Raw genomic sequence first — 24,556 nt, forward strand, 5'->3', positions numbered from 1 at the left:
TCCGCCATTTCCGCCACCTCCAGCACGGTGTCACCACCAAACACATCTTCCCCTCCCCTCCCCTTTCAGCATTCCGAAGGGAGGTTCCCTCCATGACGCCCTGGTCCACTCTTCCACCACCCCCAACACCTGCTCTCCTCCCCCCGGCACCATCCCATGCGAGCGCAGAGAATGCAACACGTGCCCTTTCACCATCCCCCTTCCCACCATCCAGGGCCGCAAACAGTCCTTCCAGATGAAACAGCTTCTTTCAATTTAGTATACTGTATTCCCTGCTCAAAATGTGACTTCTCTACATTGGGGAGACCTACCGCAGATTGGGTGATCACTTTGCTGAACACCTCCGCTCAGTCCGCACATGTTACCCTAAGCTACCGGTCACTTGCCATTTTAATTTCCCGTCCCACTCTCCCTCTGACCTCTTTGTCCTCGGCCTCTTACACTTTTCCAATGAAGCTCAACGGAAGCTCGAGGAACAGCACCTCAACACTGATTTCAATAACTTCAGATCATAACCGCTGCTCCCATTTTTTCAGACAGCAGGTGCTGGTAATGGTTCTGATGTTGCCATTTACAGCTCCTCTAGACCCATCTTTTGTTTCTTTACTTGTCCCATTACCACCCTCCTTGCCTTGCACCATCATCCCTTTTGTCATTTAATCACTCCTGCCCTCCACCCTATCAGAGACCTTCCCTTTTGTTCTTTCCTCCCCTCCCCCCTCCCCTTCCCCTGGCTCTGTACTTGCTTAAAAACTGTTAAATCTTCAACTTCTTCCAGTTCTGATGAAAGATCATTGACCTGAAATGTTAACTCTCTTTCTTTCTCCACAGATGCTGCCTGATATGCTGAGTATTTTCAGCGATTTCTGTTTTTATTTCAGATGTCCAGCATCTGCAGTATTTTGCTTTTAATTCGAAGACGGAATTTGGAGCACTTGGGAGGTTCTGTAAAGAAAATTTAAAGATGGACTCAGGACGTTGAAAGGCTGAGCCTGCTTTAACGACACATCACTTGATGTACTGCTGGGTGCAGTAAGGAGCAGGAAGGTGGTAATTTTCCCCAGCAATGGGAAGAAGAAACCTACCGCTGTCACCAAGAAGGCATGGTTGGAGGAGGTCAGCAGCAGGAGTATTGTGCCCTGTACCTGGATCCAATGCAGGAAGCGCTTTAATGATCTAACCAGGTCAGGAAAGGAGAATAGAGGTGCAGATTCACCTACATCCTGCAGTGCACCCCCCCCAACCCCCCCTTACACTGTCGTGTCGAGTATACTCCGTCACATCACTCCTCACACCCACGTAAGTTTCAAGAGCACCCATCATTCCCTTTCTATGCACTTCCTCACCTCCCTATTTATCCATCCACCACTGCCACTGCGCCAATCCTTACACAATGTGATGCATCTGCCTGATAGTCACCCTCATCAAATGCACTGCATCCATCAGGTGAACACATGCCTTACAGTCACTCATAGGTCTGTTATTCCCCAGTTGCAGGAGAAGTGAGCACAAAATACAAGGGCGAGGGAGAGGACTGGAGGCGGCCTGCCACAGACAGTGCAGCTGACATTATCTGAGGATGAGGCCATGGAGATCAGTGGCATTTCAGCGTCCCTGATCATTGGAGATGGAGTGACTGGGACTTTGCAGATGCCTGGTGGCAGAATTAAATATCCCCGAGCCACATCTTATACAAGACTCAGTTATGTTGACTTGATTTCAGGAATGAGTGAAAAATGATAAGTGTAATTATGCTGAGTGCAACATTTTTACATTGCCAGTACTAATTCATATCCGTTTCTTCTTTCCTCCAGAGCCTTCTCATGCAGAACAGCAGTTGCAGCAGTTGGTGGACTTTCCTGATGACGATACTTAGAGAACCTGATTCCTTCTGAGGATGCACTGTCACGGGACGTATTACCGGGCACCAGTGCAGATACTCGCACTTCGGTGGGTCTATTTAGACAGTTGGGTTTTCACCGGGTGAGTCACAGTTCACAGGTGAGCACGAGCAGAGAATGATGGCAGGGACAGCTGTGGAGAGTCCACATCGGGGGACGCACTCCTCTCCAAGCTCTGTTCAGCTAAATGCAGTTGCTGAACCCCGGGGGCTGTCGATAAAAAGGAGAATCATAGAGGGACAGCAGCAAATTTTCAAAGTACTGGCAGATGTGCCAAGCACACTGCCAACAATAGCAGAGTCCAGCTCAAACATTTGTCAATTGATGTCGCAGGCCATTGCGAGAATTTTTTTTATTCTTTCATGGGATGTGGGCGTCGATGGCGAGGCCAGCATTTATTGCCCATCCCTAATTGCCCTTGAGAAGGTGGTAGTGAGCCACCTTCTTGAACCGCTGCAGTCCGTGTGGTGAAGGTTCTCCCACAGTACTGTTAGGAAGGGAGTTCCAGGATTTTGACCCAGCGACGATGAAGGAACGGCGATATATTTCCAAGTCGGGGTGGTGTGTGACTTGGAGGGGAACGCGCAGGTGGTTTTGTTCCCATGTGCCTGCTGTCCTTGTCCTTCTAGGTGGTAGAGGTCGCAGGTTTGGGAGGTGCTGTTGAAGAACAGACATCCGGGGATGAGGGGGCAGACATATGAGGAGAGGTTGAGTAGATTGGGACTCTACTCATTGGAGTTCAGAAGAATGAGAGGCGATCTTATTGAAACATATAAGATTGTGAAGGGGCTTGATCGGGTGGATGCGGTAAGGATGTTCCCAAGGATGGGTGAAACTAGAACTAGGGGGCATAATCTTAGAATAAGGGGCTGCTCTTTCAAAACTGAGATGAGGAGAAACTTCTTCACTAGAGGGTAGTAGGTCTGTGGAATTTGCTGCCCCAGGAAGCTGTGGAAGCTACATCATTAAATAAATTTAAAACAGAAATCGACAGTTTCCTAGAAGTAAAGGGAATTAGGGGTTACGGGGAGCGGGCAGGAAATTGGACATGAATTTAGATTTGAGGTTAGGATCAGATCAGCCATGATCTTATTGAATGGCGGAGCAGGCTCGAGGGGCCGATTGGCCTACTCCTGCTCCTATTTCTTATGTAAGCCTTGGCGAGTTGCAGCAGTGCATCCTGTGGATGGTGCACACTGCAGCCACAGTGCGCCGGTGGTGAAGGGAGTGAATGTTCAGGGTGGTGGATGGCCAATCAAGCGGGCTGCTTTGCCCTGGATGTGTCAAGCTTCTTGAGTGTTGTTGGAGCTGCACTCATCTAGGCAAGTGGAGAGTATTCCATCACACTCCTGACTTGTGCCTTGTAGATGGTGGAAAGGCTTTGGGGAGTCAGGAAGTGAGTTACTCACCGTAGAATACCCAGCCTCTGACCTGCTCTTGTAGCCACAGTATTTATGTGGCTGGTCCAGTTAAGTTTCTGGTCAATGGTGACCCCCAGGATGTTGATGGTGGGGGATTTGGCGAGGATAATGCCGTTGAATGTCAAGGGGAGGTGGTTAGACGCTCTCTCGTTGGAGATGGTCATTGCCTGGCACTTGTCTGGCACAAATGTTACTTGCCACTTATCAGCCCAAGCCTGGATGTTGTCCAGGTCTTGCTGCATGCGGGCTTGGACTGCTTCATTATCTGAGGGGTTGCAAATGGAACTGAACACTGTGCAATCATCAGCGAACATCCCCATTTCTGACCTTATGATGGAGGGAAGGTCATTGATGAAGCAGCTGAAGATGGTTGGGCCTTGGACACTGCGCTGAGGAACTCCTGCAGCAATGTCCTGGGGCTGAGATGATTGGCCTCCGACAACCACTACCATCTTCCTTTGTGCTAGGTATGACTCCAGCCACTGGAGAGTTTTTCCTCTGATTCCCATTGACTTCAATTTTACGAGGGCTCCTTGGTGCCACACTCGGTCAAATGCTGCCTTGATGTGAAGTGCAGTCACTCTCACCTCATCTCTGGAATTCAGCTCTTTTGTCCATATTTGGACCAAGGTCCAAATATGGACAATGAGGTCAGGAGCTGAGTGATCCTGGCGGAACCCAAACTGAGCGTCGGTGAGCAGGTTATTGGTGAGTAAGTGCCGCTTGATAGCACTGTCAACGACACCTTCCATCACTTTGCTGATGATTGAGAGTAGGTTGATGGGGCAGTAATTGGCCGGATTGGATTTGTCCTGCTTTTTGTGGACAGGACATACCTGGGCAATTTTCCACATTGTCGGGTAGATGCCAGTGTTGTAGCTGTATTGGAACAGTTTGGCTAGAGGCGCGGCTAGTTCTGCAGCACAAGTCTTCAGCACTACAGCTTGGATGTTGTCGGGGCCCATAGCCTTTGCTGTATCCAGTGCACGCAGCCATTTCTTGATATCACGTGGAATGAATCGAATTGGCTGAAGACTGGCTTCTGTGATGGTGGGGATATCGGGAGGAGGCCGAGATGGATCATCCACTCGGCACTTCTGGCTGAAGATGGTTGCAAACACTTCAGCCTTGTCTTTTGCACTTACGTGCTGGACTCCGCCATCATTGAGGATGGGAATGTTTACAGAGCCTCCTCCTCCCGTTAGTTGTTTAATTGTCCATCACCATTCATGACTGGATGTGGCAGGACTGCAGAGCTTTGATCTGATCCATTGGTTGTGGAATCGCTTAGCTCTGTCTATAGCATGTTGCTTCTGCTGTTTAGCATGCATGGTCGTCTTGAGTTGTAGCTTTACCAGGTTGGCACCTCATTTTTAGGTACGCCTGGTGCTGCTCCTGGCATGCTCTTCTACACTCCTCATTGAACCAGGGTTGATCCCCTGGCTTGTTGGTAATGGTAGAATGAGGTATATGCCGGGCAATGAGGTTACAGATTGTGCTGGAATACAATTCTGCTGCTGCTGATGGCCCACAGCGCCTCATGGATGCCCAGTTTTGAGCTGCTAGATCTGTTCTGAATCTATCCCATTTAGCATGGCGATAGTGCCACACAACACGTTGGATGGTGTCCTCAGTGCGAAGACGGAACTTCGTCTCCACGAGGACTGTGCGGCGGTCACTCCTACCAATACTGTCATGGACAGATGCATCTGCGACAGGTAGATTGGTGAGGACGAGGTTAAGTAGGTTTTTCCCTTGTGTTGGTTCACTCACCACCTGCCGCAGGCCCAGTCTGGCGGCTATGTCCTTCAGGACTCGGGCAGCTCGGTCAGTAATGGTGCTACTGAGCCATTCTTGGTGATGGACATTGAAGTCCCCCACCCAGAGTACATTCTGTGCCTTTGCTACCCTCAGTGCTTCCTCCAAGTGGTGCTCAACATGGAGGAGGACTGATTCAGCAGCGGAGGGAGGACGGTAGGTGGTAATCAGCAGGAGGTTTCCTTGCCCGTGTTTGGCCTGATGCCATGAGATTTCATGGGGTCTGGAGTCAATGTTGAGGACTCCCAGGGCCACTCCCTGTCTGCCATGAAGAGAATGGCCACCTCTGTGGAACTTCAATTGCGGCAATCAAATCAATCTATGCAAGCCATCACCACTGCTATGCAGACTTTGGATGCGAGCATGTCTGCCGCCTTAAAGAGGATGACAGATACCTTACAAGTCTGTGGCCTTACAAGGCGTCACTGATCTGCACCAAGCTACTCCCCAGCAGAGAGGTGGGAGTGATGTGCCACTGGCCCAGGAGAGGGATGATGGTGAAAGGGGACATGGAAGTGGGAATTCCACTCAAAGTGCTTCCACGTCTCACCCGTTGCCCCCCCTCAACCAGTACCCAACATGCTGCCTCATCTCCCGATGGCCGAGTCTGTCCCTGCACAGGTGCAGGTGGAGCAGTCTTTGGTGGGGCCCTCACGGGCTCCAACACCTCGAGGGACGTAGGCTGACAGCATCTCAGCAGTCAGATCAGGGATCTGAGCAACCTGCCTTTTCCTCTGCAGAAGCCACAGGGATTGCACTATCTAGGAGCGGTGGGCAAAGGAAAAGAAAAACATTGTAATTCACCAAGGGTATGCACATGGGTGTTTGTGAAAATGTTACGTTATTAAGTTTCCTTTTGTTATGATCTCACATAAAATTTATTGATTTGCACCACTTCTCTGGGTCGCCCATTCCTGCGTGCCGGGTGTCAGCTCACCTTTTCATTTTTTTAGTGATGAATGTGAAGACGTGAATTGACAGGACCAATTGGGGAATGTGCAATGGGTGGCTGGTTGGTTACAGGACTGCGCGTGGGGATGGGGGTGGCGGGGTTACAAGCCCGCCCGGGGGATGTGATCGTTACTTTGGTCCAGTATGAATGACTAACTGAACCTTCGAGCTATTAGGGCATCCCTGGCATCCCGAGCAGCAGTGTGAGCGGCTCGTCTGGTGTTGGGTGCCCCATCTTCATCTTCCTCCTCCTCGTCCTCGTTCTCCTCCACTTCATCGGAATCATCATCAGATGATGAGTGATGAGTACTTTGTTTCTCCTCCACCTCTAATCCTCACTGCTGCGCAATATTGTGCAGAACGCAGCACACCGCGATCTTCTAGAGACCATTGCTGGCGAGTACTGAAGGACGACTCCAGAACTGTCCAGGCACCTGAGGCGCATCTTAAGCATGCCGATGGTTTGCTCGATGACACATCTGGTGGTCACATGGCTGTCATTTTACCGCTCTTGGGCTTCATTGGTGGGGTTCCTCAGAGGTGTCATCAGCCAGGTTTGAAGGGGGTATCCTTTGTCTCCTAGCAGCCACCCCTTAAGTCTGCTTCTAAGTACGAAGAGGCCGGGGATGTTAGACTGCCACAGTATGAAAGCAACGTGGCTGCTTCCAAGGAATCTGGTGCACTCCTGCATGAACCGCTTCTTGTGATTGCACACCAGCTGCACATTGATGGAGTGAAATCCATTGCGGTTGATGAGTACACCTGGTTGCTCTGGTAGTTCTTGGATTGTCATGTGTGTGCAATCGATTGCACCCTGTATCTGTGGGAAGCCAGCCAGAGATGAGAATCCGAGTGCCCGCACATTCTGGCTATTGTCGTCGCAGGGGAAGTTGTCATAAGTCGCAGCCATGGCAAACAACTCATCCGTGACCTGTCTTATCCATTTATGTGCAGTCAACTGGGCCACTCTCGATATGTCTCTGGTGGTGCCCTGGAAGTAACCAGAGGCAAAAAAATTGAGGGCAGTGGTGACTTTCGCAGCACCTGATAATATGTGGCCACCAGGTCCATCAGGTAGAAGCTCTTCTACTAGGAGGCTGCAGATGTATGCGGCCAACTGCCGTGTCTGTCTGAGCCTCCAGAAGCACTGTTCTTCAGAGAGGTCAAGGAAGTTGAGCCTCTGCTGTATACACTGTTAGGTGGGTTGGTCCTCCTCTCTGCTGGTCCTTCACTCTACTGGTCCTCCACTCTACTGGTCCTCCTCTCTGCTGGTCCTCCTCTCTGCTGGTCCTCCTCTCTGCTGGTTCTCCACTCTACTGGTCCTCCTCTCTACTGGTCCTCCTCTCTGCTGGTCCTCCTCTCTGCTGGTCCTCCTCTCTGCTGGTCCTCCACTCTACTGGTCCTCCTCTCTGCTGGTCCTCCTCTCTGCTGGTCCTCCACTCTACTGGTCCTCCTCTCTGCTGGTCCTATTCTCTGCTGGTCCTCTTCTCTGCCGGTCCTCCACTCTACTGGTCCTTCTCTCTGCTGGTCCTCCTCTCTGCTGGTCCTCCTGCAGCTCCCACTACAGCACAACCTTGTTGCTGTGGATGGTGATTGTCTGCCTCATCCGAGGTCCAATGTAAAGCAGCCACGATGCACAACCATCCTGATGTTCTCTGTGTGAACACCTCCAAACTTCACCAATACGTCTGTCAACACGAGAACTCTCAAAATAAAACATTTACCAGAGGGAATTGAGATAGCAGCAGTGAGCACTGCACCTTTATTCATATCGGGACTCCTGACCTTTAACCATCCCCATGAAATGTCGCTCAACCTCACCTCCGTTTTACTGCTGAGTTTTCCGAGTCCCGGGGAACCCGTGCTGCCAAAATCTCATGAAAGTACCCTCATTAACATTTTATAATGATGGACCCGCCTCTCGAGAGTGGGTTACTCAGCCGCACCCAAACCTGACTCCGTTAAAACCGGAAGTGGGCGTGTTGGAGGTGGGTTGGGGTCAATTTTCCCATTTTTGAAATTTTAACCTACCCACCCGCCACTAATCCGCTCATTGTTGGGGGTTAAAAATCCTCCCCCCCCCCCCCCCCCAGGTCTCTGTGTTACACAGTGAGAACCAGCATGGCCAATACCAGCTGGGGAGCAGCATACAGAGGGGCTACTCCTGAGACAGTAACAATGTGAGATGGCAGAGTGGCATTTTAATAACCACAATTTACAACTGAGAATGAATTGACCTTCATAGAAGATGGCTCAGGCAAACTGTCACATATCTTGCTCAATACTCCTGCATGCTACAACACAACATAAGCAACTATGGTTTCTGAGCAAAGTATCTAATATATCAATTTTTTTGACAGTTAATTTTTTTTAGAAGATATTTCAATCCCTTCCCATCTTGGGTCTCCTGACACTACATATTTTAACTTGCCAAAAAGGGCAGGCAACCTACTCCCAACCCTCTAACAGTTTGGATCTGAAACAGACTGCTGGGGTGGTGCACTGAAGCAGCTCTGTGAAATATCTCCCAATTTCCTTTCTCTCCATTGCTTGGATTCATTCCAAACTAGCTTAGCTGAGACAGGGGAATGAGTTCCAGTGTTCCATGGTGTTATGTCACTATGTGGCGAGAAAGCAGAAAATAAATTTAAATTTTAACTACCTGTAACTGCCTTTCACAGCCAACACTCATGTTAGCACATTTTCCCATTTCTCATTGCACTTCATTTATTGACCTATTGTAAATTACTCTGGAGTCATTTTATTTTGCAGTAGGCACAGTTTTCACTTGTAGTCCCTGCAAGGATGTGATGGATGAGTTTCAATTAAAACAATCCTGTACGGAACACTTGCCTTGCTGAGACTGATCTTATTTGACAACAGAGTAAATCTTCAGTAAGTGCTGTCAAAGCCAATTACCCACCTGATTACGTTACACTATTAAAAATGTATTTTTAGAAAAAAGGCCTTCTGTAATAACCACTACAATCTCCAGAGGTGTGTATTTATAGCACATGCACTTTCAGATATATGGGAGTAAAATTCAGCTTTGGCGGTGGGACGCAAAATGATGGTGGTGGATATGCCGCCTGTTATACATTCTGCCCGGTTTTCCTTCCCAATGGAAAAAAAAATCAGGTGGGAGTTTAACGGGTGGCCAATCCGCTACCGCCTGTTTTGCGCACCCGCTGAAGTTTAATTTTACTCTCATTGTTTGAAGTTGTGCTGTTACATATTGGTAACAAATATTATTTTAACAAAAGCATTGACCTCTTTAAAATATGGCTTAGCAGCTGCTTTAAAATAGTAGACAGAAGAATTTATTATGAATGGATTAACACATTAATACCAATATCACAACATGCTTTTAACCCCAATGGTGTCGGACTGAAGGGAATGCAATTTAATGTTATTGCATAGAGAAATGCTAGTATTGTGACATCTATTGTTTTTGTACCTTTTCGGAGAGCATAACTAATCTCTGCAACAATGTTATATTTTTGTGTAAATTCTGCAGTTTTTGTAACTTTTTTCCAATTTTTCCCCTTTTCTCCTCTCCTGCAGGCACTGACTCTTGTTGGGGTACAGTTTCAATAGGCCGTTCATTATCTCATACAAGTGTCCCTTCTTCGCTTATGTGCCTAGATAGTTAACAGACTATTTGACCATAGGGGTGTCACAGCTGATCCTGAGATTGCCCACAACCCATGAAATCTGGCCAATTTTTCTTCTCTTAGTCCAGGCGCACCAAGACCAATTGAAATCCCTCAACTGCTGTCTTGGCTAAGATCAGTTAACTCAGCACAAGTTGGGACCGTCTGGGTCTGCATGGCCCAGTACCACACCACATGGCTCATTTATTTGTTAAGTTTGTTTATGATCTCTTTTCTGATGGTCCAGTTTGTACCTCACCCTGAGTGAACAAATATCAATTGTCAATGGAACCTAAATATGTGAAATTAACAAACATCGATCATACTGGACCTTCTGCAATTAACAGAGATATTCTGATTTTACTGAAATTTCAATTATAAAATTTATTATGTGCAAAGTTAAACTATTCACCAAAAAGCCAGAACACAATGCAATAGAAATTGGACCAAGTTGTGCCCATAAAACAGGCGCAACAAGGTCCAATTTCAGGGACCAATATCCTGCGTCTCAAAGGTGCCTGAAAGATATTTGACCAGATATTGGGTCGGGTTATTTTTCAGGCTGCCTGGTGGCCACCTAAAATAGGCGTTAGGTCCTTGCATATGTAAATGAGGGGTCTAACACCTGTTTCAGGCCCCCCTCTGTGAAATTGGATTCCAGGCCTGCTCTGCTCAGGATTCTTCAGTGGTTACTGCGGCCTAAGCAGCGGCTGCCACTTAAAGAGAAGCTTTTGTATAAATTTGTTCCTGTGGAGCCAGGAGGAGCGGCTGTGCTCTCCCAACTCCACAGTACTCGCGATCACCCCCCCCCCTTTGCTGCTCCACACCCTCCCTCAGGACTTATCTTTGGGCCACTACTGGCGAGGCAAGCAGGCCAAAATTTATGAAATTAAAATGGAGCGCAAGAGAATCTGAGTGCTGATGAATTCCTACCGCACTATTTTGAACAAAGTGAGAAATATAACCAGAACAAACCATTTCAGCAATTTGAAGCCATAAACAAATTGCAAAATAAATAAAATAGATTTAGATGGCCAATAAATACTGTATATGCAGGAATACAAACCAACATGTCAAAATTGAGTTTATTCCCAAAAAATACAAAATAAAAATATGGGCAGTATATCACATCAAAGAAGGTTTGATCTATGGGATCCTGAAGTGGCACTAAAGTTCAGTGTATTTACCTCTAATTCATATAATGTATTTGGCAAATTCCAAAGTTGGATGCAAGTAATATTGCCATTCAATTTCATTAATTTACTAAAAACAAAAATATAAATCCTCTAGGTTCTGCAGTTTTATGCGAGTTTCTCCTAAATACAGATTACTGGGCCAGAATTTGCTGTGGCATGGCATCTAGCGGCGTCTGATGTTAGTCAGACCTGCCCCTGCTCCATACAGCACAAAACATTTTTGCCCACAAAGTTGTTGAATGTGCAATTTAATAACGGTGCAGGGGGTAACAGGGCATCTGGGACTTGAGTCAACAGGGCAACCAACGGGGTATCTCTTTAACCAGTGAGATTTAAGGATTGGGAAATAAACACAGCAAGGACTGAGAAGGAGGGTGAATTAGAGGGGTGAATTCAAGGTCACATCAGTTTCAGAAGGAGAAATAGAGAGAGGGAAAGAAAGATTGGATTAAGAGAGAAGAAAGAGACAGAAAGGAAAAGTAAGAAAAAAATATTAAAATTTGACGTTCTTAAAGTCTCCCTGAAAAATTCAAAACCTGAAGGAATGTGACACCACACATGTAATGGTTAATTTTCAGTGCCAGAGAGATTGATTGGCAGTAACTAACACTTATCATGTCATTAAAAGGGCACTTACACTTGTAATGACAAGGCTTAACATCCTGTGGCGAGTTTAAGGAGCATTTAATGGGCAGAACGGACTATTGCAAAGAAGCATACCGACAACTGGACAACCAGGAACACTACAGACGGTTACCCGCAGATCCGACCAAAGAACACACCCACCAGCTCAACAAACTGATCAAGACCTTTGATCCAGACCTTCAAAGCATCCTACGCACTCTCATCCCACGTACTCCCCGCGTGGGAGACTTCTACTGCCTCCCAAAGATACACAAAGCCAACACACCCGGACGTCCTATCGTATCAGGCAATGGAACCCTGTGTGAGAACCTCTCTGGATACATCGAGGGCATCCTGAAACCCATCGTACAGGGAACCCCCAGCTTCTGTCGCGACACGACAGACTTCCTACAAAAACTCAGTACCCACGGACCAGTTGAACCAGGAACACTTCTCACCACGATGGACGTCTCAGCACTCTACACCAGTATCCCCCACGATGACGGCATCGCTGCAACAGCATCAATACTCAACACCAACAACAGCCAATCTCCAGACGCCATCCTACAACTCATCCGCTTCATCCTGGATCACAATGTCTTCACCTTCGATAACCAGTTCTTTACCCAAATACACGGAACAGCCATGGGGACCAAATTTGCACCCCAATACGCCAACATTTTCATGCACAAGTTCGAGCAGGACTTCTTCACTGCACAGGACTTCCAACCAACGCTATACACCAGATACATCGATGACATTTTCTTTCTATGGACCCACGGCGAAGAATCACTAAAGAGACTACACGATAACATCAACAAGTTCCATCCCACCATCAAGCTCACCATGGACTACTCCTCAGAATCAGTTTCTTTCTTGGACACACGAATCTCCATCAAAGACGGGCACCTCAGCACCTCACTCTACCGCAAGCCCACGGACAACCTCACGATGCTCCACTTTTCCAGCTTCCACCCTAACCACGTCAAAGAGGCCATCCCCTATTGACAGGCCCAGCGAATGCACAGGGTCTGCTCAGACGAGGAGGAACGCGATGGACACCTACAGACGCTGAAAGACGCCCTAGTAAGAACGGGATATGACGCTCGACTCATCGATCGACAGTTTCGACGGGCCACAGCGAAAAATCGCGTAGACCTCCTCAGAAGACTAACACGGGACGCAACCAACAGAGTACCCTTTGTCGTCCAGTACTTCCCCGGAGCGGAGAAACTACGCCATGTTCTCCGCAGCCTTCAACATGTCATCAATGACGACGAACACCTCGCTATGGCCATCCCCACACCTCCACTACTCGCCTTTAAACAGCCACCCAACCTCAAACAGACCATCGTTCATAGCAAATTACCCAGCTTTCAGGAGAACAGCGTCCACAACACCACACAACCCTGCCACGGTAACCTCTGCAAGACATGCCAGATCATCGACACAGATACCACCATCACACGAGAGGACACCACCCACCAGGTACATGGTTCATACTCCTGTAACTCGGCCAACGTTGTCTACCTCATATGTTGCAGGAAAGGATGCCCCGGAGCATGGTACATTGGTGAGACCATGCAGACGCTGCGATAACGGATGAACGGACACCGCGCAACAATCGCCAGACAGGAGGGTTCCCTCCCAGTCGGGGAACACTTCAGCAGTCAAGGACATTCAGCCACCGACCTTCGGGTAAGCATACTCCAAGGCGGCCTTCGAGACACACGACAACGCAAAATCGTCGAGCAGAAATTGATAGCCAAGTTCCGCACCCATGAGGACGGCCTCAACCGGGATCTTGGGTTCATGTCACGCTACACGTAACCCCACCAGCGAACAAATGTTATCTGTTTTTAATATAATGGGTCATTTGTTGTCTTTTCTATGTTTGTTTCTGCCTCTCTCTCTGTTTTTTTTTGGTGGTTTGTATATTCGGTGGCCTTTTAGGTAACACCTCTCTGTCTGCACACTGTGATTGCCGTGGCAACGGGCAGTTGGAAAGACTATCTGTAATCACCAGGCATTGTTCTGTGATTTATAAATGCGAAAGATTTGAGGATTTCATTTCCACAACATTCACCTGAGGAAGGAGGAAGCCTCCGAAAGCTTGTGAATTTCAAATAAAATTGTTGGACTATAACTTGGTGTTGTAAAATTGTTTACAATTCTCTGCAGCAGAACTAGTGTGCGACCTCGCCCTCCGGCACCTGTGGTATCCGTTCCCCCCGCCCTGGCTCCTGTGCACTTGTGCTCGATGTCTCACCACGTGCAGATCCCTCCTCTAACCTAACCTCTAATGGATGTGCAGTGTCAGTCTCTGAGCTGGCGGAAGCAAGTGTCAGATCGAGTGATGGTGTGGCTTCAGTGATCTTCCTCCTCCTCCTCCTCGGGTGCCATCAAGTGTTCTTGGGTATCTGCAATGACAAAGGGAAACAGGTTGAGTTGTGGAGCGGGGAGAGGAGCAGGTAAGACGTGTGTGCTGACAGCATCTGTGTGGCCTGCAAGTGTGGTACTATATGAGGGTGAGATGCAGCATGTCGAGTGCAACATTGCGTATGGATGGATAGTGTTTGTTGGTGGGTGGGTGACGAGGGGTGCCATGCGTGGAGCAGTGGTGTGGTTGGTAGGATGAACCACTTGACACTTGTATTCATACACCTTGACCACTCATGTCAAATCGTTGAACTTCTTTCGGCACTGCACCCCTGTGCGTGGTGCCATGCTCCTGGCGTTCACTTCCTGGGCCACAGCCTCCCAATGCCTGCGGAGCTGGAGTCTGGAGGATCTCCTGCCACCCTTTCGTCCACCCCCTCCACCTGGCCCTCTGGTGCATCGTCGGAGAAGCATGGAGCCCGCTCTCGCACCGGTCCCGCCATCCATCCTGCTATCTTTCCCTCCTCCCAGTGGGCTGCGCATCTTCCATTTAAAATGTGCACGTGCACCTTTAAGAGGTGCAAGCTGCCTATGACGTGCGCTGGCCACACCCCATTTCGGCCTTCCTGATTCGGCTGCATGGAGGTATCATTCTAATTAGCAGGCAGCACGAAGTTCACATGCTGCCTGCACAGGAATCACCGGGTGCGGGTTAATCGCAGATCACGCTACCCGTGCCCGATTATTGGCCCTGTTCCCAGAGTTTCTGCCAGTTAGTTGACAAAAGGTTTATGTGCGGTTAAACGATGGGTCAGTTATGAGCATCAAAAGCTGTAGCATTAGCACCTGATGAGGTGATTTTCACACCAAAACAAAAGAGCTTGTCATATTGATTGCGAAAATGCTTGAGTGCTAGCACCTGAGGAGCTGAAAAAGACTGAAACATCACTGAATTGGTTACTTTGTGATTTTCACACCTCGACAACAACACTTGTAGAAAGTGCTCAACACATTGATTTTAGAGAGGCAGTAAAACACTTGAATGGATAAATCCAGACTTTTGCAAATCATAGAAAATCATACAGCATAGAAGGAGGCCATTCGGCCCATTGTGTTTATGCCAGCTCTTTGAAAGAGCTATCCAATTAGTCCGACCCCTGCTCCTTCCCCGTAGCCCTGCAAATTTCTCCTTTTCAAGTATATATCCAATTTCCTTTTGAAAGTTACGATTGAATCTGCTTCCTCCACCATTTCAGGGAGTGCATCCCCAATCACAACAACTCAGCGTAAAAAAATTTTAAATTTGACATTTTTAAAATCTCCCTGAAAAATTCAAAACTTGAAGGAATGCGACTCCACACTTGTAATGGTTAATTTTCAGTGCCAGAGAGATTGATTGGCAGTCATTAACACTTATCACCTCCTTAAAAGGATACTTACACTTGTAATGACAAGACTCAACTTTCTGTGGTGAGTTTAAGGAGCATTTAATGGGCAAATACAGCAAGTTCCTAAAAAGAAACGGGGCAGCTATGGGCAAGGTGCCGTTTTCACAAAGCTAACGGTGGAATGGCGCAACTCGGACATCAACTTTTGGATATTCACATTTAACCACGCATCTGCTCCTCGCCTGAAGTTGCTGTACCATTTACACATAAATAATGGCGACGCCATTAGCCCTTGCTGTTATTTTGACAGTAAATTCTGAACCAATATAATACCACAGAGGAAAACTGTTAAATAAATAATGATTTTGCCAAGTAATTTTATTCACTTAATCGTTCTATTTTTTTGATGCGTTGTATCAACTTTGGCAAGAAACTAACAATGGAAAGCAAACTGGATTGCAATTAAAGTACTGTAAAAATAGTTGTTATGGATAACTGAAAGTGTATTATTGATCTCATTTGCTTCATGATAATATACATATTACAGTGCAGCACAACAATTCTTTAAAAAGTGCTGTAATACACCAAACTGTTTAATGCTCTCACTCTGTAAATCTGAGAAAGTTTTGGTCCATCCAGCATCGCAATTACTTTCACCTTATCAACAAGAGAAAGATCTTTCTTCTTTAGAGGTGGCGTTACCATTATTCACAGAGACAGAGTTTCTGCTAGTTTTTTAACAAAAGGTTTGTGTGTGGTTAAAATATGGGTAAGTTATAAGCATTAAAAGCTGTAGCATTGGCACCTAATGAGATGGTTTTCACACCAAAACAAAAGAGCCTGTCACATTTATTGCCAAAATGCTTGAGTCCTAGCACCTGAGGAGCTCATCTCCCCCCTGGATTTTTTGCCGATCACCTTAAATCTGTGTCCTCTGGTTACCGACCCTCCTGCCACTGGAAACAGTGTGTACCCTATCAAAACCTCTCATAATTTTGAACATCTCTATCAAATCTCCCCTTAACCTTCTCTGCTCTAAGGAGAACAATCCCACCTTCTCTAATCTCTTCACGTAACTGAAGTCGCTCATCCATGCTACCATTCTGGCAAATCTCCTCTGCACCTTCTCCAAAGCCTTCCTAAAGTGTGGTGCCCAGAATTGAACACAATACACTAGCTGAGGCCTAACCAGTGATTTATAAAGGTTTACTCTAAATTCCTTGCTTTATCATTTAAATGTTTTATTAATTTAACAGTTATTCATTTAACAGGGACAGCTATCATTGGTAAAGATAGAAAAGGGATTTGTGGATGGAGATTTTATTCTCTTAAGTATTGTATTCGTTTATCAGATATTCATTTAAGTGGGCTTGGGTGTAGTACTAAAATATTTACTAACAAATTGAGCTTTATCTTCTTTGCATAAGATGCGTTTTATCCAAGATAGTCAGGAAACTAATGGGTGTTGCTTGGATTGGAGAATTACATAAAAATTACAACATGGAAGGAGGCCGCCAACTGTGTTGTTGTTTATCCTCTGTATGAGCAGTAAGAAAGAAAGAAAGAAAGAATTTGCATTCATATAGCATCTTTTATGACCCCAGCACATCCCAATGTGCTTTTTTTTATTCGTTCATGGGATGTGGGTGTCGCTGGTGAGGCCGGCATTTATTGCCCATCCCTAATTGCCCTTGAGAAGGTGGTGGTGAGCCGCCTTGTTGAACCGCTGCAGTCTGTGTGGTGAAGGTTCTCCCACAGTGCTGTTAGGAAGGGAGTTCCAGGATTTTGACCCAGTGATGATGAAGCAACGGCGATATGTTTCCAAGTCAGGATGGTGTGTGACTTGGAGGGGAACGTGCAGGTGGTGTTGTTCCCATGTGCCTGCTGCTCTTGTCTTTCTAGGTGGTAGAGGTCGCGGGTTTGGGAGGTGCTGTCGAAGAAGCCTTGGCGAGTTGCTGCAGTGCATCCTGTGGATGGTACACACTGCAACCACAGTGCGCCGGTGGTGAAGGGAGTGAATGTTTAGGGTGGTGATTGGGGTGCCAATCAAGCGGGCTGCTTTGTCCTGGGTGCTGTCGAGCTTCTTGAGAGCAAGTGGAGAGTATTCCATCACACTCCTGACTTGTGCCTTGTAGATGGTGGAAAGGCTTTGGGGAGTCAGGAGGTGAGTCACTCACCGCAGAATACCCAGCTTTACAGTCAATAAAGTACTTTTGAAGTGTAGTCACTGTTGTAATGTAGGGAAACGCAACACCCAATTTGCAGACATCAAGGTCCTACACACATCAATGAGATAATGGCCAAATAATCTGTTTTAGTGATGTTGTTTGAGAGATATATATTGGCCAGGACACCAGGGAGAACTCCCCTGCTCTTCTTCTAATAGTGCCATGGGATCTTTTACATCCACCTGAGGGGGAAGATGTGTCATCTGACAATGCAGCTCTCCCTCAGTACTGCACTGAAGTGTAGATTATGTGTAGATTATCTCTGGAGTGGGATTTGAACCCACAACCTTCTGACAGAGGCGAGAGTGCTACCACTGAGCTACAGCTGACATTAGTCCGAATCCAATATGCCTTCCCTATTCGCATATCCTTTTATTTCCCTTTCCTTCAACATGGTTGCTGCTTCAATCCTTAACTCCAGGAATACATTCCAGAGCCTCACAATTCTTTTTGTGTAAAAAAAGTCTTTCCTGCTCTCTGTCCTAAATCTCTTACATTTAATCTTGTATCTGTGTTCCCTTGTTCGAGATCCCTCAGTCACTGGAAACAGCCTATTTCTATCTACTCTACCCTATCCCTTCATAATTTTAAACACCTCTATCAAACCACCCTGTAATTTCCTCTGCTGTAATGAAAAGAGCTCCAATTTTTCAAGTCTTTGTTTATATTTGTATTTCCTCATACAAGACAGCGTCCTAGTGAATCTGTGCTGTTCCCTCTCTATTGCCTGAACATCCTTCCTATTGCGTGGAGCTCAAAACTGCACACAGTGCTCCAACTGTGGCCTTAATATGGTTTTATATATATCAAATCATAACCACCGCTCCCATTTTTTTGGACAGCAGGTGCTGGTAATAGTTCTGCTGTTATCATTTATACCTCTAGACCCATCTTTTGTTTCTTGACTTGACCCATTACCACCCTCTTTGCCTTGCACCATCATCTCTTTTATCATTTAATCACTCCTGCCCTCCACCCTATCACAGATCTTCCCCTTTGATCTTTCCTCCCCCCACCCTTTCCCTGGCTCTGTATTCGCTTATAAACTGCTGAATCTCTAACTTCTTCCATTTCTGATGAAAGGTCTTCAACCTGAAATGTTAACTCTGTTTCTCTCTCCATAGATGCTGCCTGACCTGCTGGGTGTGTCCAGCATTTTCTGTTTTTATTTCAGATTTCCAGCATCCACAGTATTTTGCTTTTGTTTATATATATTCATCTTGACTTTTATATTCTATGCCTTTTGCCATAAAATCAAGTATTCCACTAATTTTCCTTATGGCCTTTACCAATTGAGGTGCTGCTTTTAAAGTCTTGTGAACCTGAACCCACAAATCCCTCTGTTCTTCCATATCAGCCAATTTTCCCCCATTCAAAGGGTTGGCTGTGATGTACCCCGAGGATAAATGCTGAGTCCACTTTTGTTCTTGGTATGTTTAGATGATTTCGATTTGGGTTTAGGAGCGTGATATTGAAATCTGCTGGCATTACTATAAAGTATGGGATTTAGCAAACAGTGAGGAGGATAGTAAAAGACTTCAGGTGAACACAGACAGGTTAGCAGAATGGGCAGACTAGCGGCAGACGCAATTGAATGTGGGGAAGTGTGAGACAATACATTTCAGGAGAAAAAACAAGGAATGGGAGTATACACTCAGTGGACCGATGCTGAAAGATGTCGTTAAACAGAGGGACCTTGGGGTTCAAATACATAAAGCCAGAAATTCTGCTCCTTCCAGAGGGGCACTAGAATTTGATGTGGAATCAGGATCTCTCAGTTTTCCACCCCTTTAGTTTACAAAAGTCAAATCCTGATCTGGGAAACGGGCAATTCTTCTCTACATTCCGACAGTAGTTTGGGGCCATGTCTGGGGGGTGTTCCAGATCTATCTGGTGTTGATTCTAAGGATAACAGTCTCATGGTTTCGGACACCTGCTAATCAACCTCCCAATAACAAATTGTCTTTAATGACTTTATTAACAGCACTGCAGTATCAAAGTACAGAAAAAATATATTTACTCAGTGTCTGGAGAACAGAAAGAATGTAACGGCTTCAGAGCTCCTTCCTAGTTCTGCCCTAACAATTAGCTGCTATCTCAGCTTTATTTATACTTAGCTCCAATTATTACATTAATGATCTAATCTTGTTCAAGGATACCCCTGTGGTCATTCCTGCATCCCTCTGTTGTCACAAACTCAGATATGCTTCTTTGGACAAAGAACACCTGTTTTCACATCCCCTCTCTACGCATTTAAGGCATAACTGAGTGAGTTCAATAATGGTCACAGGCACGACCTAGTTAAGGCTTCTGATTCTTGCAGTAGTAGTAAAGTACACTAGTTCTTTTTCAGTAGCCTTCCATTTTGGGAAGGCATGTATAACAGTACAACAGTGTATTTGTCCAGTTACCAAAATCTCACCTGCATACGCTGGGAAACCTGCCAGTTACGCCTCTGATAAGATCAGCAGTATGTATGTCTGCAGAAAGCAGGCATAGTTGCTGTTCAGGACCACTTTTGAGTCCCAGAAAGATGACCTCCAACAGCTATTAATCCCAGAGGGATTGATAATGGCCTATCATTCCTTGGAGCAGCTTCCTGAGGAAGGATTGCACAGCAAGCTCTTCGGCCAGAGAAGCCTGTTGATGTCCTGCTTGAGTGGTATGCAGGTGGTGTGGATGCCCCGTAGCAGTGCTATCAATGTGGGTGCCCACTCCCTGTATAGAAATGACCCTGTCCCTGCATCAGCACTGCCGGAATTTCTACCCTACAATTCCTTGAAGAATCGGGTGCAGATAGGTAAAGATATGAAAAAGGTCAACAGCATTTTGGGTTTTATAGATAGGGGCACAGAGTACAGGAGTAAAGAAGTAATCATAAATTTGTACAAGACAATGTTTAGTACTGTGCACTGTTTTGGGCACCTTAATATAGAAAGGGCATGAAAGCCATAGAGAGTGTACAGCATCAATTCACCCAGATGATGCCAGGGATAGAAAACTATAGTTATGAGAAGAGACTTGAGATGTGGACTATTTCGACTGCAGAGAAGACTAAGAGGAGATTTGTTGAAGGTTATTAATGTTATGGAGGTTTTGTTAAGGTGGGAAGGGAAGGACTGGGAGTAACTTCAGTGGAAGCACAAAATGGACAATTGCAGATTGGCTGTCCGTTATACACCCCACACGATTTTCCTTTCCTTTGAGGTCAAAGTTAAATTTAGCCCCACGATTTATTCTAGTTGAGGAGTCACCGATAAGGGATCATCAGTTTAAGATTGTCACTAAAATAGTGAGGAGCGAGGTCAGGAAAAGATTCTGTGCAGACAGTTGTTGGAGCATTGAATGCTTTGCCACAGGGAATAGTTGAAGCAGAGGCCATTGCTTTTTATAGGGACAAATATTTGAAGTAGAGGAAAATACAGGGAGAGAGTGAGGCAGTGGGATTAGTTTTAGATTGCTCTGGCAAAGAGCTGGGATAGAGTCAATTGGCTGAATGGCCTCATTCTGTGCTGCAAACATTCACCGTACTGAGGTTCTAATGAGATTGTGAGTGTTTACTGATATTGCCACAGTGTTGGGATTGTGTGGAATGAGTCACAGGTGTAACTCTAACATAAACAGTCCTATAAAGAATACAGCTGGATAATTTGCAATGTGTCAGTGTGGCTTTCATGATTGATATATCTCTGCTCATTAATCCAGATACCAGATATCTGGAGACCATGGGATCTCAGAATTTTTCTGATCTGAAGGGGGGAGCTAGAGAATCAACCCCTTCACTATTGCTATTTGCAATAATTTATGAATCTTTGGTCATTTCCATCAGAGCACCTCATAGCCCACGTGATATTCCGTTGTACCTCTGAGCCATGCCATCTGCTGCTCCTCACCTGCTGGATTTTATGAGACTTCCTGAGATTTAAAATCAATTGGGACAAATTAAACCCATATCCACTCATTGCTTCCTGACAAATTATTCTGTATTACCTTTCAATGGAGGAATTAAATTATCTGAGTACTCTGGTCCCTACGATCATTGCAGAATAATAGATTTTAATCTTGTTCTTCTTTTGCAGGAAGCCAGTTTTGCTGCCATAGTCTTTTCCTTTCTCTAGCAGATGGAATGATACGTAGTAATCTGTACATTTAATTATTTTTTCTCAATTATACATTGCCTTTAAAATAAACATTTTAAATGGACAGGAACATAAGAAAGTACAAAACCGGAAAAGACTCTGCAGTCCATCTGGCCAGTCCAAAATAACAAATGTCAGTTCAGCCTTTTCTCTGAATATTCTATTCATCACCTGTTATAGAAATTATGGTGATTCCCCTAAACCTTTCCCAAGGATTATTGCCTCCCTCTAAAGAACTAGGATGATTATCCTTCACTGTAGGATTTCAAGTCGCTTTCCCCTTTTCTCTGTTTCTTCCCTCTACTGCCATGAGTGCTCCTCTTGTCTCCACAAAAATACTGCTGGTCTGTGCTCGACCCCCCTCTGGGATCAGCTCCCCCCCTCTTCAGGCCCAACCTGCCAGCGGGCGAGCTCCAGTGGGTTTCCCATTGGGAGCCCTCAACTCACCAGTGCCATGTAAATGAGGCCCGAACTTGTAACTAATTGAGGTCTCTTGACACTGGTTTTGGGTAGACAGTGCGAATGCTCTGCCGACTTTCTGTCCGTTTCGGGTGGAATTCTAAAATTGCCCCGGATAACTAATTGGCAGTAAACAATTAAAAGAAAGACTTGCATTTATATGATATCTCAAAGCACTTCACATGCAATAAATTTCTTTTGAAGTGTAGTGATTGTTGTTATGTAGACAAAGGTGGCAACCATTTTGCACACAGCAAAATTCCACAATCATGAGAAGATTGACCAGGTAATCTGTTTTTGTGGTGTTGGTTGGGAGAGAATTCCCTGCTGTTCTTCAAAAAGTGCCATGGGAACTTTAACACCTACCAGAATAGGCAGGCAGATATAATGTGAAGGGTAACACCTCTCGCCTTTAGGTTTGCAGCACCCTCTCACTGCTGCACTGGAGTCTCAACTTAGATTATGTGCTTCAGTCCTGGAGTAAGGCTGGAACCTGCAGCTTTCTGACTCAGTGGAGCTAAGCAGACACTGAGGCCCTGATATTTACGGGGAGGCGGAGAGGGAGCAGGGATGTATGACAATGGCTGGGAAACCCAGAAATACCAGGAAGGCGGAGTTCCTGCTGAATATAACAACAGGATCTGATTAGAACTTTTTAAATCCGTTTCCCACCCGGCAGCCGTCCAGATTGAAAGGCTGCCGCTGCCGGGTGGGAAAGCCTGCTGTAGAAGGCCGCAGCCACTGACTGTTGGGGATGGTCCCTGGCAACCGGAGAAGATTGGGAGTCAGTGGGTGGGGAGTGGGGGGGGGGGGGCTCAGAGCATGGCAGTGAGGAGGGCGGGAGGGAGGAAGAAGTCGTGGGGGGGAGTGATCGCAGGGGGAGGCATCGGTGGGGTGGGGGAGTCGGCCAATTGTAGGGAGGGAGGCAAATCATGGCAGATTTGTTTGGGGGGGCCACGGGAAGCACTCCTGCTCCTCCCTATGTGAAACTCACCCCTACGTTGTAAGAATTTTACTTGAAGGGAACAATTTCCTGCTTCAACAGCTTAAATCTGTTTTAAAATTTCTGTATTTTATTGGAACAGATATTGGAATATGCTTGCCTGTTACATTATATTTTAGTACCTGGAATCAAACTTAACTCGTTGACCCCCCCCCACATTGGAATAAGTGAATCTGATGAGCAGCTATCTGGGCCAAAATCTGCTCTTACACTTACAAAAACTTTGTGGCCTAGTTTTGCCCTGGTCTGGCTTCTGTTGGAATACTCCAGCATACAATGCCCATCACCAGAAACACCACAAAGATGGCAAATCAATTTGGGTGGGCAACCACATGTCAAATTCTGAACACGTTTGTAAATCGTAGCAACATTTCATAGAGATTAGCTTTAACATTTGATGCACTAGCACTAACTAATGGGGATTGGGTAGCACAGTGTCCTGTTATTTCTGGTACCTGGGATTGAAAGTATCTTCTCTCCCTTCTGGCTGGAATGGTCATAACTATAATGATTATGGGCAGTTGCAGCTGTTATCCTAATGGCAGTGGACACACAGTATTGAACTGCGTACACTTTGGTAATGCAGTCTCACTCAGGGAAAACCACATTGAATGGTGCAGCAGGGGTTGCAATCTAAGGTTGGACAAAATAGAAGGATCTTGACTCTGCAGCTGGCATTGATATACCGAATCTGGCAGGGCTTCATGCTGTTGCTAAACCCCTAAAATACAAAAGCATTGCAGTCCTTAGCACTGCCATCCCTCACCTTACTTTCCACAAATTTTTATCCCTCCAAAACAAATTAAAATTTATATATTGTACAAAGTGCATAGTCTTCAAAGCAAATCTGTTCTGTTTGAAAAAAACTCTGTTCTGGGGTTTATGGTCAATATAAGGAAGATGGTAACAGTTAAAATCAAAGCATGAAAATAGATAATGGGGCAGAAATCGTTTGGAAAATAATGGAGAGCTCAACAGCGTTCACCGTTGTTAGTGAAATGGAGGAGCAAGTTCCGACATTTGCACATGCTCAGTGAAACTCGGAAATCTGGAACTTGCTCCTACTGGTTCACCGGCCATATGACAGCTTCGAATTAAAGGGCCATCGCATGCTGCAATCAGAGAAATCATTAATAAAGCAGCAACTTGGCTCATCTACCGAGCTAGAAAGCAAGTAATATCGTCACAAAACAGGTAGGCTTAAAACTACCAGGTCTAAACTAAGATTTAATAAGTCTTAATGACTGTCAAACAACTGATTACTCCTTATTTTAATAGCTTTGGTCATTAAAAAAAATAAAAATTAATTTTTTTTTCTTTTTTTCTTCAGTCTCTTTTATTTAATTCGATTATTTCTTACCCTCTCTATTTTCGCTGTTTATAACTGTTTTGACAA

The 24,556-nt window shown here is 45.9% G+C and overlaps 1 protein-coding gene across 1 annotated transcript; it reads left to right on the forward strand.

The window, feature by feature from the left end:
• Nucleotides 1-1,713: 1,713 nt before the first annotated feature.
• On the forward strand, nucleotides 1,714-13,710 carry LOC137328741 (uncharacterized). Its single transcript, XM_067994364.1, has 2 exons — nucleotides 1,714-1,950; nucleotides 11,569-13,710. Exon 2 carries the CDS (start codon nucleotides 11,628-11,630, stop codon nucleotides 12,570-12,572), a length of 945 nt encoding a protein of 314 aa, XP_067850465.1. The 5' UTR covers nucleotides 1,714-1,950; nucleotides 11,569-11,627; the 3' UTR covers nucleotides 12,573-13,710.
• The last annotated feature ends 10,846 nt before the right edge of the window (nucleotides 13,711-24,556 follow it).

This window comes from Heptranchias perlo, chromosome 1, assembly GCF_035084215.1.
Source record: "Heptranchias perlo isolate sHepPer1 chromosome 1, sHepPer1.hap1, whole genome shotgun sequence".
NCBI lineage: Eukaryota > Metazoa > Chordata > Chondrichthyes > Hexanchiformes > Hexanchidae > Heptranchias > Heptranchias perlo.

Coding starts and splice junctions, on each gene's coding strand:
- LOC137328741 (XM_067994364.1), top strand. CDS start 11,628: ATGGGCAGAACGGACTATTGCAAAGAAGCATACCGACAACTGGACAAC.